The 15,208-nt window shown below is 51.4% G+C and overlaps 4 protein-coding genes across 4 annotated transcripts; 3 read left to right on the forward strand and 1 right to left on the reverse strand.

Annotated features, from left to right (window-relative positions):
• Positions 1–1,152: 1,152 nt before the first annotated feature.
• Positions 1,153–2,925, forward strand: H6S33_001355 (uncharacterized protein; the record flags this gene model as incomplete). The annotated part of the gene is made up of 3 exons (XM_044832723.1): positions 1,153–1,535; positions 1,629–1,873; positions 1,967–2,925. The coding sequence occupies 3 exons, from the start codon at positions 1,153–1,155 to the stop codon at positions 2,923–2,925; spliced, it is 1,587 nt and encodes a 528-aa protein (XP_044694322.1).
• Positions 2,926–5,391: 2,466 nt separating this feature from the next.
• Positions 5,392–6,624, forward strand: H6S33_001356 (uncharacterized protein; the record flags this gene model as incomplete). The annotated part of the gene is made up of 3 exons (XM_044832725.1): positions 5,392–5,604; positions 5,671–6,133; positions 6,227–6,624. 3 exons carry the CDS (start codon positions 5,392–5,394, stop codon positions 6,622–6,624), a joined length of 1,074 nt encoding a protein of 357 aa, XP_044694323.1.
• A 301-nt stretch (positions 6,625–6,925) lies between these two features.
• H6S33_001357 (uncharacterized protein) lies at positions 6,926–7,498 on the forward strand (the record flags this gene model as incomplete). Its single annotated transcript, XM_044832726.1, has 2 exons — positions 6,926–7,003; positions 7,085–7,498. The coding sequence occupies 2 exons, from the start codon at positions 6,926–6,928 to the stop codon at positions 7,496–7,498; spliced, it is 492 nt and encodes a 163-aa protein (XP_044694324.1).
• A 4,293-nt stretch (positions 7,499–11,791) lies between these two features.
• Positions 11,792–14,902, reverse strand: H6S33_001358 (uncharacterized protein; the record flags this gene model as incomplete). The annotated part of the gene is made up of 3 exons (XM_044832727.1): positions 11,792–12,830; positions 12,894–13,274; positions 13,335–14,902. 3 exons carry the CDS (start codon positions 14,900–14,902, stop codon positions 11,792–11,794), a joined length of 2,988 nt encoding a protein of 995 aa, XP_044694325.1.
• Positions 14,903–15,208: the final 306 nt, after the last annotated feature.

The raw sequence follows: 15,208 nt of genomic DNA on the forward strand, positions 1-15,208 counted from the left end.
AGCTAGTTTACGATGCATGAATGAGGATGCTGCTGCTACTGCTGCGCAGGGCACAGCAGCAGCAGCGGATGGAGACGCTCAAAAAGCAACAAGTGACTGTCATAGTATATGTAACAGTAACAGAGTAAAGAAAAAGAAGAATGTGAATCATGGCATGGTTGAATGAGGGTGCTGAAACGACCGAATCCCCCTGGTTTCAAAACCGACCGATCCGTTTCGGCTCGGGAAGGCGGGGTTGCGGGGAGGGGCTTGCGTAGTAGTCGCGGGTTGCGGCGGGTTAGGATGTGCGAAACCGAGTGCGAAGGAATATGTAGATGGCATGTTGTGGTTACATCTCTACTTTGGACAATGGAGACGGGTACAGGAGGTGGTGATGAGGTAGATTACTACTTAGTATAGTAGCAGACGTTTTTTGCTTTTCATTAAACATCACTCGAAGTGAAGCGATGGAGGTTTAGTGGAGGGTGGTGGTTGCATCAGGTTGGCTGGCAGGTTGGTTGGCAGCAACCCCCATCCCCAGCAGGTACATGGCAAGCAGGCAGGCTGCAAAGAAGGAATGCCCTAGATCGACTAAAAATGGGCTGTGTGTGGTGCACCACTAACTTAGGTCTACACGGGCACCGCGGTGGTGGTGGTGGTGGTGGTGGTGGTGACTAGACTAGAGTAGATTTCTGCCCCAAGACACTTTACTGCATACAATCCCTCTTTGAACCCGTCCCCACACAAAGCAGCAAGCAGCAAGCAGCAAGCAGCAAGCAAGCACCGTTGCTAAGTAGGAACACGTATGTGTTGTTGCCAACGCATTCATAAAACCAATTCTGCTCAGCTCTGGCAACCAATTTCGCTTTCAACCTAACAAATCACAGCCAATAACTGGAGATGATGCGATGTCATGCACAGTACCCCATCCATCCGTCCATCCTTCATCGCAGGAGTAGTCAGCACGGTGGCGGCTCCCAAGGGGGGGGGGTCTCTTCGAGTAGATACATAGATAGGTAGTTGCTTGCTGCTCTCTTTCGATGCTTGTTTGTTGCAAGGTTGCAGAACAGAACGGAACAGAACAGGACAGAAAAATTTACAGATCAAACCCCCCCCCCCCCCCCCTCGAGAAACCCAGGCAAGCAAGAAAGAAAGAGAGAGAAAAAAAACAAGATGAATTCAGATTCAGATGAAAGCTCCTATGAGGACGACTCGCCACCCAACTTTGCCTTTTCACCCGACTTCAGTGTCCGTGCCTCACCAATCGTCAATGGTGGTGGTGGGCGTGGGAAGCGAAAAGTAGGCCTCCCGTCGCGATACCACCAGGTTCTGTCGGCACGGGGATCAGGTGGAGGGGGCTGTTTGGACGCTGCTGGGGAGATATATTCGGAGCACCCGCGAAAGAGGAGAAAGGGGCCGCAAACCAACACCCCCGACAACTCGACGTCGACGTCGTCGTCGTCCGATCGCTCGTTTGCGTGCCCGTACTACAAGAACGATCCGGTAAAACACTCGAGTTGTGCCGAGTGGAATAAGAAGGATATCCACAGGGTCAAGTATGTTCATGTTCTTGCTCCGCTCGCGGGCCTTGTTTCAAAAAGCCTTTACTGCACAATGAATGCTAACATGCAACTCACCGCCAATTGAAGGGAGCACATCAAGAGATCGCATCTGAAGCCTATCCAATGCCCGCGATGCAGCGTCTACCGCGCCGGCGATAACGGACAAATCAACATCCATCTACGGGACGGGGAATGCCAGAAAGCAAAGACCGTCTCCCTGGTGGAGAGCGACGTCCTGAAGAAGGCAAAAGCACTCGAGCGGAGGAACTTGAACTGGCAGCACATCTACCAGATACTGTTTGGCTGTGCCGAGAGCGATATACCATCTCCCAGTAAGGAACCTCACTCAACTTCCCTTCCTCCTCCTCCTCCTCCTCCCCACCCCGCTCCCTCCCCACAAAGGATACAAGACTGAGTTCAAGAAGTTTGGCAGAGCCACATCACACCACCGACACCTCCAACAATAAAGCTTGAGTCATCACCACTGCTGGGTGCCTACTGCACCGACATGTTTGAGGCTCACTTGAATGAAGAATTGAACGACTTTATAGAATACTTCCAGGAGCAGGTCCCCAGACTTGTGCGGGAGTTATTTCGTGAGTACCAGGCCTTGAAGTTCAAAGCCGAGTGTCCCTTGTCTGGCGGGGGTACCGGCTCTGTGTGCAACCAATCGAGCGCCCCTCCTTATCCCGGCGCTTCCGCAACACATCACAACAACAACATAAACATCAACACTACAGACTATGAGCAGGGTCCCCGCAAACCAAAGACAGTAGCAAAAAACAGCCCCAAGGAGCAAAGAAGGACCGAAGAGGCCGCCCGGAAGCCGACCGAGAATGTCGTCCGGAAAAAGCAAAATGCCTGCCCGGATGTGGCATCATCACCAAAACAACGCCCGGATGCTAGGAAGATTGCAACCGACGAAAAACAAACGCAGCGGGGGGACCTACTGAGCAAGGCCGACGAAGCTGGCCAGAAGAGACACACGCCTGTCTCGCCTCTTACTCCTTCAACCCACCAGCAGCAGCAGCAGCAGCCTAACATTACCAACCCCACTACCCCGCAGGAGAAGGTGTTTGCCAATAGAAACGAGGCTCCCAGAATGCACGATATTCCATCCCCGTACATACAACTCCAGCACAATACCCTGAACCAGAGCTTTGCATCATTACACGACGGCACCAGTAGAGGCATTATTCCAGATCACGCTGCCAGAATACTTCACGAACCTCGGGTCACAGACGACAACAGCTCACCTGTAGTCGGGTTCGGGGACCTTGCGCTGAACAATGCCAGAGACGATGCGAGCGGCGAGGTAGAAGAGGTTGGGAGCTGTGATCCGGCGATGCTGTGGGTGCTGGATGCTTACGATTGGAGGTTTTGAGAAGATTGCTTTGCGGGCATAGTAGCTTTTCTCTGTTTGAGGGTTGTTCGGTTTTTTCTTTTCTTTTTTTTCGGTCGGGGCGGAGTACTACTTTTAAATCTTTTGGTTTTTATATGATCCATGGCCATGATATCCTGCGATGTTTTTTTCTTCTTTTTTTGCTTTCGGTTGTTTCTTTTACGATGATGATTAAGCTTTGAATATTGGCTTTGTGTTTATACCTGTATATAATCGGCCCCCCCCCCCCCCAGCGCGGGCCAAACGATTCCCACCCCAATCATTTTTTTTTGCCGTTTTTTTGTTTGGTGTGTGGTGTGTGGTATGTGGATACATCTTTCAAAAGCTTAGCGATGGTTTTTCTTCTGTTTTTCTTTTTTTCTCAGGTTATGTTGGAGTGCTGTCCCATTGTTTTGATACATTTCCTCATTTTTTTTTTTTGCCAGCGTTGCTTTTTTTTTTTTTTTTTTTTTTTTTTTGGCTTTGTTGTTTTCGGGGACTTGTTTTTATAGCGCAGCGCAAATAAACACGACGATATGAGACCAGACACGTACATAACTGCCCCGGTGTCAGTCAGTCACGGGACCACCACGCCACACGGGATGGATCTGGGCCCTGGGCGGAGGGATGATTGGGTGCACAACAACGATACAGAATGTAAAACAAGCAGCCTGTCTGTCTGACAAGTCGGACCGGGCGTCGAGTGATCGCTGGTGATGGTTGGCAACTGGGCCGCCCCCATGGATGGGTGATGCAGGCCGCCACAAGCGGACTGCGCGTGTCTGGCACTGGGTTAGGGAACCATTGTGGGTTGCGGGTTGCGGGTTGTTGTCTGTTGCCCTGGATGGCCAATTAATTGGTGGGTGGTGCCGGCCCTGATGATCATGATGGTACAGACCGACGGATTGCGGGGGGGGGGGGAGGGCGGTAGTATATATACCCACGCGTGCTGAGCAGAGCAGAACTCGGCTCCCACAATAGTCCCGTGACGTGTCAGCAATTGCAGTGTGTGCTCGAGCACAAATGTGGGCTCTTATCTGGAGGAGGAGGAATGTGGTTGGAAGCCATTGACATTGGGGGAGATGGAGGAATATGGTTGGGGGGGCCATTGACGGTCAGAGAGAGATGTGGTTGGAAGCAGTGAAGGAGGTTGGGCTGCGGGTTGTGGGGGGGTTGCCGTTGCCATTGGGTTTCCATTGCCGTTGCCGTTGCCGTTGGGTGGAAGATGGGGAGGCCGGGCGTGTCTGTACTGTCTATCGTTCCGCAAGCGCAGCCTACCAACTACCACCAAAGCCGATTGAGGCTAGTGTGGTGGTGGTGGTGGTGGTGGTGGCTACTATTATTACTATTACTACTACTACTACTACTACTACTACTGGCTATAGCTACTATTTGGTACCGCATTGGGACACACGGTGCCCTTATCGTCCGGGTGGTTTCTGACTTGCATATTATTTACATTTGGGGGGGGGGGGGGGGGGGTGTTCTAATTAGCAGGACGATTAGCTGTCAATCAGTCCCGTCCCGCACCGTAGATCCCGACCGCGCGCGATCCCGTTTTTTTTTTTCCTGCACCGACCACCACAGCTCTGCACTTCCCTATCTCATCTCATCCCACCACTGGCCGGTCGCAGTAGCGAACAAAAAGCAGACCACCACCCACCCACCCTCCCACCTCTCTCCGACCTGCTGTGGTCTTGGCGGAGCATAGATGAGTAAGCATGCCGAGTGATAGCTAGGGATGCGCATCCCTGTCTGCCGGCTTGAGCCTTGACGTCGCTGCGCTGCCTTGGCGGATGCATTACGGAAAACAGGATCTGGTGAACAGCACGCTCGCTGCTGTCCGGGACGGGTTTTCGGGCACAGTCGTTCACGAATACTGCCACTTGACGAACAGGGGGGCTTTGGGCCAATAGAAATTAAAAGGACTGGACATCTCGCAGCTTGCCATACTTGGAATCCCTGTTCGTCAAGCGGCAGTATTCGTCAAGAGACGGTGAACGACTGTACGTACGGTGCTAAACGCGGTTACGTTCAGGATATGTGTTAATTTGGAGGCCCGATAAGTTACCGATTAATTCCTTCCTCCCATCCTCCAATCATCCGAGAGCAGCAAAAGAGCCCGAGCGGTAGCGCATGGAGTTATCGGCTTTTACTGAACCGGGGGTGGGTATCATAGGTATCATATGCGCAGGATGGCATGCATGACATCATCGCCGTTGCATCCGTGATAAGACGGCGTGCAGAGAAGGAAGTTGGAGCTGGATCAGGAAGCTGGATCGGGGGGAGTTGGAGTTGGTGAGTGAGCACATAACAAGATCTGGGGTGTCTTTATTGACCTCACTGCACCTCGCGACTCACTTCTGTCTCGATTTTTTTATTTTTTATTTTCGTTGTTCGATCTTATACCCATTTTCCTCTCTCTCTCTCTATACTCTTCTCTATATACTCTAGATCCATAGACACAAAATGCCCGGCCTCACCTTCCCCGACCCCGCCGTCCGCCCCGCCGCACAGCTCTACCCCTACGCCTCCGTCTCCGCCGAAGCGCACAAGCTCTCCGCCGAAGCCCAAGCCGAGTTCGACAAGGCGTCGAAAGCCGCCCAGCGCAAAGCCGGCCCCATCGAGCTCTACTCGCCCAAATTCTACGCCGCGTGCACGCTCGGCGGCCTCTTCGCCTGCGTACCTCCCCATCCCCATATATACAGCTATAGTATCCAGCGGTCTAACACTCCCGGCAACTAACAGGGCCTAACGCACGCCGCCGTCACCCCTCTCGACCTCATAAAGTGCCGGCGTCAAGTCAACTCCGCCCTCTACCCCTCCAACTGGCAAGCCTTCCTCACCATCACGCGCACCTCCGGGCTACGCGGCATCTTCACCGGCTGGTCGCCCACACTCTTCGGCTACAGCGCGCAGGGCGCGTTCAAATACGGCGGCTACGAGTTCTTCAAGAAGACGTACAGCGACGCGGCCGGCGAGGCTGCGGCGGCCAAGTACAAAACGGGGATATACCTTGCGGCCAGCGCGAGCGCCGAGTTCATCGCGGACGTGGCGCTGTGCCCGTGGGAGGCCGTCAAGGTGCGCATGCAGACGGAGGAGCGCAGCCCGTACCGCGGCGCCGTGCAGGGCGTGCGGAGCGTGGTGGCGGAGGAGGGGGTCGCGGGCCTGTACAAGGGGCTGTATCCGCTGTGGGGGAGGCAGATCCCTTGTGAGTTCTTCTTCTTTCCGCGCTGTGCGGGTGTGTGTGGGGTGGGTCGGTCGGTCGCTGACAGTATGTGTGTGTGTGTGTGTGTGTGATCAGACACAATGATGAAGTTCGCCTCGTTCGAGAAGGTGGTTGAGGCCATCTACACCAAGCTGCCGGGGCGCAAGGACGACTACGGCAAGGGCGCGCAGGCCGCCGTCGCCTTCACGGGCGGCTACATCGCCGGCATCCTGTGCGCCGTCGTGTCGCACCCGGCCGACGTCATGGTGAGCAAGCTCAACTCGGGCGGGCGCAAGCCCGGCGAGGCGTTTGGCGCGGCCGTGGGGAGGATGTATGGGCAGATTGGGTTCGCGGGGCTGTGGAACGGGCTGCCGATGAGGATCCTGATGGTCGGGACGCTGACGGGAATGCAGTGGCTGCTGTATGATGGGTTCAAGATCTTCTTTGGGCTGCCGACGACGGGGGGCGCAGAGGAGAAGCAGAAGAAGGAGTAGTGTAGATTCATAGTGTTTGTTCTGTTTTAGCTATGTAGAATTCAATGATTCCCTAGACGGGGCGGGGGCCAATTGAGCGTTCCCCCATCCGCCGTAGAGCCCGTCTTTCGTTGTGAAAACAGCAAAGCGATCCCCCACATGTGCACTTCCCACGCACTTCCCAGGCCAGGGCAAGGAGGGAGCAAGGAGGGGCCCGCCAAGCCAAGCCAAGCCAAGCCATCCGCACCTCACCTCACCTCGTCTCACACACACACACACAGCCACAGCCACTGCAACGCAACCACCCACCCACTCACTCACGATGGCATCAATGGCCGCGCCCGCACAGCCAGTACAAACAGACCCCCCCGCCCCCATAGACGCCAACAAATACCGCGGCGTCCGTCCCCCCCTCCCCCCTCCCCCCTCCCCCACCCCCCCCCGCTGCCCCGCCCAAGCTAACCACACACCCCGCGCACAGGCAACCGTCGAAGACCTCGACCTCCCCCCCGCCCTCTCCATCACGCCCACCACGCCCATCGCCACCGCCCTCGCAATGTGCTACGACCGCGACTACTCGCAGCTCACCGTGGTCTCCCCCAGCACGCGCGCCCTCCTCGGCTACCTGTCCGTTCCACGCCTCAAGGCGCTGCTCGCCTCGCCCGCCGCGGGCGTCAAGGAGACCGACACGGTCGACAAGGCCATGCACCGCTTTGATCGGCGCAAGGGAGTCAAGGTGTACAAGGTGATCACGCCGAGCACGGGGCTCGAGGAGCTCGAGGAGTTTCTGAGGGGGGAGGAGTTTGCGGTTGTGACGGATGCGGGGCGGAGGTTTGTGTTGGGCGTGGCGACGAGGGGGGATTTGGTGGAGTTTGTTAGGAGGAGGCCGGGGTAGGTGTGGGGAGGGGAGGGGAGGGGAGGGGAGTGTGAGAGGGAGAGGTGGGGGGGGAGGGATTTGGACTTGGGAGTGGGAGTGGGAGAAGAGGGCGGGGTGTTGTAGCTAATGATATCGAGAGCTTTCTAGATCTCTCTCTCTCTCTTAGACTTGGGCGTTCTGTAGTCTTTAGAGCTACACCTCTATGCATGCATTGGTCGTAGACTTCATAGCTCCCGTCACAGTCTTCGTAAAGCTTCCCCCCCCCCCAATCCCCAGTGCCCTATGCATTAGTCATTTTGCAGCGTAGACCGATATCCAAGCATCCAACCCCGCCGCCAAATAGAAACCACAAAGTAGGAAAAAAGCCTCCAATAGTAGCTACCCCTCCCCCCCCCCCCCCCCCCAATCCTTGCAACCTGTAGCTAGCGTAGTCGGGATCATAAAGTATCACTCGACACCAACATTCGCTCCGGGCCGATCGCGATTCATTGCCAATGGCTACCATTCATCACCCGACCGCTTCCCAGGAGTGAGTATATAGCTAGGAAATTTAAAAGGGGAAAGTCATACCGCCTCCCGCCCCGTTCTCGCCGTTGAATATGTAGGCCGCGACAGCTGGGTCGGATCACAAGGTCATCATGATCACTCGACACGAGGCGCCGATACATTTTGTGGACAGGCCTAGCGATAATGATGATGATGATGATGATGATGGAGGAGTGCATATATAAGCACGGGTAGCTGGTCTGTTTGGTATTGCGGGTAATGATGCGCGCGCGTGGGCGGTATGGCTGCGTCTGGATTGTATGATGTGGCTATTGTAAGGACAAGGTCAAGGCTAAGGCCACGGCCATTGCAAGGCTGGTACGTTAGAAGGGCCAAAGTGGGTATTCAAGTGGCTCGTTAGACTATAGGTGGGCGGTGCTAGATGCATGAAGTATCACTCGCACCTGTGTTTGCTTGGCACGTGCTTGGTACCGGTGTCGGTTTAGGGTATCTCTAGGAGGTATCTAATTTTTTGTGTGGGTAAAGTCGCCGGGAAATGGGGGATCGACTTATACAGACAAGGCGCGTCTATGGGGGAAAATGCATCGGGAAATGCATCGGGGGAGGAATCAGTAAATGCATCAGGAAACGAATCACTAGATGCATCGGTAAATGCATCAGGAAACGAACCACCAAATGTATCAGTAAATGCATGAGGAAACGAATCGGTAAATGTGCTTTAAGGGAAACAAGGCACATTTCCCCGAGAGAAAAAGAGTAAAAGAGTACGTCATGGATCGAACCTCTACATGTTATTGCACTAAGCTAGCTAGTATATATTCTCATCAACCTTGTTTCTTATCACCTACGCCATAATCACTTATAAACAAGTAGTATCCAACGGCTATATAGTCCTGATAGTAGTGTGCCAAGTAGTATGGGAAAGGCATCAGGAAAGTTGTATCTCGATGTAAAGGCATCGGGGATGCATTTCCCGACAAAATCCTGTGTTAATGCATCTTTTATGCCTTTTCGTGCCTTTCGTTGTGTGGGTAATGCATCAATTGATGCATTTCCACGCCTGGTAGAGTGTATAGTATCACTACTGGCGACATTGAGCTCTGGACGCATGCCAACCTTCTCTGCCACATTTCACGAAACTCAGTACTAGCAGTGCTATACATTACCCGCAGGATATTTCTAAGCATGTGCGTATGCATCCATAAATAATAGCATGCAGTGCGATGTATTGGGTGTACTGAAATTGGATATGTGGTTGTATAGGGTGCATCGTTTATTGGGGTTCCTGGGAATAAGCTAGTCGGGGGTGGTATGTAGAGGTTTTCGTGTTTGTTGCTAATTGATCATTGGCAACCTAGTAGCTACGAGTACATTGGTGTACTTGAAATGACCCACGCATATTTACAGAATCTACGAACGCAGAGAGCTAGAGCCCACAAGCCGGGTATAGGCTTCAGGCCTTAGACCAATCGGCACCCTTCCTTCAATTACCAATTCCTGTTGTTCTTTATTGGGGTGGTTGGTTGGCCATGGTACATGTATGCGTATGCATTGATGTGCATGCGCATATGCATATGTATATATTTCAACCTTAATTCTACATACCAAAACCTAACCCCGAACCTTCTATTTCTTAATTCCCTTTTACTAGGTATAGTACACTCGAACGGGTAGTAACGGAGTACAATAGAGAACGCTATATAATAAGCCATACCGCGTCCGGTCACGAGGGATTCGGGGTGTTGACCGTCTAGCCAATGATAGCGGAAACTACTGCATGTACTCTACTAGCGCAAAAAATGCATCACTCGACGCATTACCCATACAAACGGCACGCATAAATGCATCACTTGATGCATTTATCCGTCGTGGGCTCAGTAAACTCGTCCAAGTGATGTATTACCCAACGCCTTTACCGATGACTTACACCACTTTCCGTAGCAGTAGCTTGTACCTTCCCTTTGCGTCGCGCCCATTTGCTGTAGCCACTTTGCCGACGACTTTCTTGATGGATTTGCCTTAACCGCCCACAGCTAAAACGACATTACCAACGAGTATGCCAACGAGTATGCTGCCGCGCCAGTGTAACTCTTAATATTAGCCGCGCTGCATGCTCTACGACTTTACCAACGAGTTAGCCAACAACTTTGTACGGCGACTGTTGCCGCGCTGCGCCCTCTAGATTTGCCGCGCTTATACTACTGCGATCAAGTTTCTATGTGAACGACTTTACCGACTACTATGCCAACCACATTACTCACTGAGCCTTACTATGGGAACGACTTTACCGACGATTACCCTGACACTCGCATATTAGCGCCGAACGACATTCCCAACGACATTGCTGATCCATTAACAGTGGAGCGCGAACAGCTGTAACGATTTTGCCTACGAGTTTACCCAAACTCTGTCAGCGCTCTCTGGTATTCGGGAAACAACTTTGCCGACGAGTTTACCTACGACTTTACTGACGATTATGTCAACAACTAAACCAATCGATCCGTATATGTGCACGAACGATTATCCCGACGATTATACCGACGAGATTCCCCTCCGCTCTTTTGCAGAACAACATATTTGCCAACGACTTTGTTGATACATTTCCCGGTAGACTTCACCTACCATTCAAACTGTTGGCGTTATTTCAGGCACTTGTACGTTCGCGTTCTACATCAACGCAACGAATACACCTACGAATTTACCTACGAGTTGGTATACAATATTGCCAATACCACAAACCATCGACAACTTTACTGAGTATTATGCCGACAACATTACCGATACTTTATCCCCCAAACATTTCCACTGTCTACGAGTATCCTGATGCAATTGCCGACGATATCACCAACACATTTACCTTTCCCTCAATGACAGTAACGATTTTACTAATGCATTAATCAACGATATATCCAACGACTTTACCAAAACACTTTGCGTGAGTTACTACGGTCGACACATTTACATACACCATCACCAACAACATTACCTAGACGTGGATTTTCTTTTTGACAGAGTGAATGACTTTACCAACGACATTACTGATACATTGTTTTCTTCTTTCGATACAATGAACGACTTTACCGACAACATTACCAACATATTACCTTCACAGCTAATTCATATGCACGACTTTACCGACAACATTTCCTTTGCGGCTTAATGATATGAACGACTTTACCGACAATATTATCGACACATTTCCCAGCAGATTTTTACATTCAAAAAATTCAACTATCAATCGACGAGTTTCTGAATGATTAGGCCGACGACTTATCAACGAGTTTCCAATGAAACAAAAAGCCATAACGGTGGGGCGGTCACTTTACCGACAACTTTACCAACAACTTTACTGATGACTTTAATTATTCGCCTCTCTAACATTTCTTGTGTGGCAACCTCAACGATTAAGTCTACGATTTTGCCAACACATTTGCCGAAAACTTTATTATTTTTATTATTGCGAATACGCTGCTATTGTATGCTGCTGTCCTTGCTATCGCAACTAACTTTAAAAATCAAATCAAACTTTTTCGTAGGAACAATATTCCTGATCCCTTTACCGACAAATTTGATGACACATTTTCCAACAAATCCTGCACTACCTGCTTTAGTAAAACCCTTTTTAGCACACTTCAATGTTAGCAACCCTACAACTACATGTATTTAGCAACCACACCCAGTTATAATATTTTCCAACCGTCGTATACCCGATCCGGAATAGTCCCCAATATTAGTCACATATAAACCTCCAACCTGCATATACAACACTTGCGTATTGCCCATAACAACAAATCATCAATGTCTTCACATCTTGAACGGCGTCTCTGGAACTTGAACGACGCTTCCTCCATTATCGCCACGCCTATCCACTGCCGCAAGCCTCACCTTCTTCAGCGAACCACTTGGTCTTGCAGAAGGGCCCCTCTTTGCTGGAGTAATCTGCCCATCACCATCAGTAGCCGCAGCTTGGTTGATCAACATCTTTGCTCTCTGAAAGCTAGTGCTCGCCCTAGGCGGAGCCATCGACCGGGGTATCAGTTCTGGATGTCCAAGAATCTTGCGGTAGCTTGTCGGTTGAACATTATCATATGAATATAATTTGAGATTGGAGTTCAACTCATGCACCATATTTACAGGAACCTCAATGACCCCCTGACTGGCCATTGCTTGTGTAGCGCTCAAGGCTCCATTAAGATGGAGATGCCTGCTCCTCGATCCAAGTCTACGGATCGGCTGTGCATATGTAGATGCCGGCATCTGGTAACTCGGCGTGTCCCATGTCATGTGCGGAACCTGGGAGTTCTGGGGCACCATGGGCGAGAGCCTTCCAGCCTGCTTCCTAATTTTCAAAGAGCCCATGTAGCTATTCAGAGGAGGAGGCCCCATCCTACGAGGCGGGGTGGAAATGGGGTCAGCAAAAACATCGTCAAGACCCGTCAGCCGTGAAATGTCAAATCCATCCTCTCCCGCATAGTCCTGGGTTTGAGTAAACATCGTGGGCAGCACACGTGGTGGCGCAGTGCTTGTGAACGACACTAAATCGTTAGGCTGTGTGGGCATGAATGAAGACTGTGTCAAGCTCTGTGTCAACTCGGATGTCTGAGGCTGTCCACATGAGGGCATAGGCTCTGGTGCATTCTTTTGGGTGGCTACACGAAGCAGTGGCTGCCCACAAGATGGCGGCGGCACCTGTGAAGAGCTCATGTCCTGCCATGGACGAGCAGGCAACTGGGTACCATCATATTCACCGGCAGCCGCAGAGCTCTCCACCAATGGACTGGCAGCCGCAGAGCTACCAACCTCAGCTGATTGATCCCAGTTCATGACACCACTCATACTATCACTGATACGTGTCAGTACTGTCTGATAATATACGTGTTACCTTGAGTTGGAGGGGGATAAATACATCTCTTTCTGTATCGCATCTTGACTCCGACTTTTCTTTGCCTTCTCCCTATGTGCCTTCTCTTTAGGTGCCTTCTCTTTAGGTGCCTTCTCTTTAGGTGCCTTCTCTTTAGGTGCCTTCTCTTTAGCAGCCTTACGAACATATACTCTCTTGGGCTTCTCGGTCTCGGTCTTGTTCTTCGAGCCCATGGGCCTTCCACGTTTCCGTTTCTTTGGAGGTTCAGGCTCACCCTCACCTTCTTTGTCACCAATTACTGTCTCTGAACTCGTGACATTAGAGTCATTGATGTGTTGAGACTCCGTACGAGCTGCCCGTGTACGAGCGGCAGTAATATTCTCGACCTCTTTCTCTTTAGTCATAGAAGGATCAAAGCTAACCCTTCTAATGGTAGGTATCAGTGGAACTCTTGAGGCCGGTACTAATGGTTGTGGTTGCGGTTACGGTTGTGGTTGCGGTTGCGGTTGTGGTTGCGGTTGCGATGGTGGTGGTGGTGGTGGTGGTGGTGGTGGCTTTGAGTAGAAACTGGCATCGTCATCATCATCACAGTAGTCAGCATCAGAATGCTCCCACATAGTCGGGGCCTCGTCACTCTCCTTGACCTTGGTCAGGAACTTGCGGTATCGCTCTTCGTCATCCAACAGTATATCCTGTTTTCCCTGACCTGGGAAGCGGTACCATACATCCTTCCCCTTCCATCTCTTACGGAACTCTTCGTAGTCGAGTGAGAATTGGTAAGGGACGTGCTTTTTGTTCACCAGTACGAAGTAAATCTCAAGCGTCTTGAGGCCATAGGGAGCAGCAGTGGAAGATTTTGGAGGTGGCAACATCACTTGCTTTCTTGGTAAGTTCAGACGATGTACAAGGTGATATGTCGACGGGGGCAGCGGTGCGTCATCATCATCCATACGGGGAGCACCGATAGTCATAACATTGGCCGGAAGCCGCTCATATTGAGGTGCAACAGCAGGTTGAGCCACGGAAACTGCAGCTCCAACAGAGATAGGTGGCCTAGCTGACACCGGCACCCCCACCGAAAATGTTGTGTCCCCAGTCACTGTGTCCACGCTAATCGAGCTTTCAGCGGAGACATAAGAAGAAGCATCATCATCATCCTCTGCTGTAACTCGGTCCCGGCTCACTGGTTTCTTGTGGTGTGTGGTTGCTGCTGTTGCTGTAGCCCGCTGAGGGGCAACAGGTGCTTGTCCCTCCGGAGCAGCGGCAGCGGCAGGGGCAGACGCCCCGCCCGGCCCCACCACCTCCACAGGGACAGCAGGCAAACTATTGCTGGCTGCAGTCTTTGCTGATTTCCTCCTCCTGCCAACATAGTGGCCGGTTGAGGGGGGTCTTCCTTTTTTCACTGTACCGCCGGCATCAGTAATATCCTTATTTTTCTTTCTGTTAGAATTCCTTCTTTTATTGTTCGTAAGAGATATTATGATAGCTAGACACGTGTCATCTGAGTAGTTAAACTCAGAGAGAGCTTTCTTGACCTTATCAATCAATATCTGGCGTGTTGGTCTGGTCCTTACGGTGTTCCATGGAGATCCAATGATAAACTGCACAGGCTTTGTAGCTAGTGCAAGCGCTGCTATCCTCCTCCGTCTGTTGTATTTTGAACGTTCCGTTTTGACACTGTATGGGCCTAGCCCCATTTGCTCAATCAGCGGGAGTGTACTTGCACTAACCAGCAAATCCGCTATTGCTTGTTCATTGGGGAGAACAAAATCTCCAATTGCCGGCCCCTCGCCATCACTGCCCGGGCCGCTTGAATCGTCAACTAGTTTCTCCCCAAAGGACCTGTGTTTTTGCATTGGCTGCTTCTGCTTCTGCTGCTGCTTCTGCTGCTGCTTCTGCTGCTGCTTCTCCTTCCGCTCTCTCTCCTCTTTCTGCTCCGCCACACGCCTCTTATTCGCTCGTTCCTGCTGCCAAATCTTGAATTCTTCCATATCAAGCATTGTGTTTGGAGCCATAGGCTCCGAGATATCAGCCATTCTCTGCATCTGTACCATCATGTCCATCAGTATATAATCATCTACAATTTACATGTAGCTGCCTTGATGGAGATGCTCACCTTTGATAAATAGTATGATGTGATAGAGAAAAGAACAGATAGATCTTTCTACGATGGAATAGAGAGAAGATGTTTCTACGATGGAATGGAGAGAAGATGGAGAAGGACAGGTTTACTAGATGTTCGTACCTACCCCGCTCATGCAATTTGGCTCATCCGTAGATGTCAAACTGGCTTTTCACTCCGCCTATCGTGCATCCAAGATCTCATGTCTCGCCAATGTACCCCACCATCAATGTGTCAT

This window comes from Morchella sextelata (assembly GCF_020137385.1).
Source record: "Morchella sextelata strain SCLS chromosome Unknown scls_10, whole genome shotgun sequence".
In the NCBI taxonomy this organism is placed as follows: domain Eukaryota; kingdom Fungi; phylum Ascomycota; class Pezizomycetes; order Pezizales; family Morchellaceae; genus Morchella; species Morchella sextelata.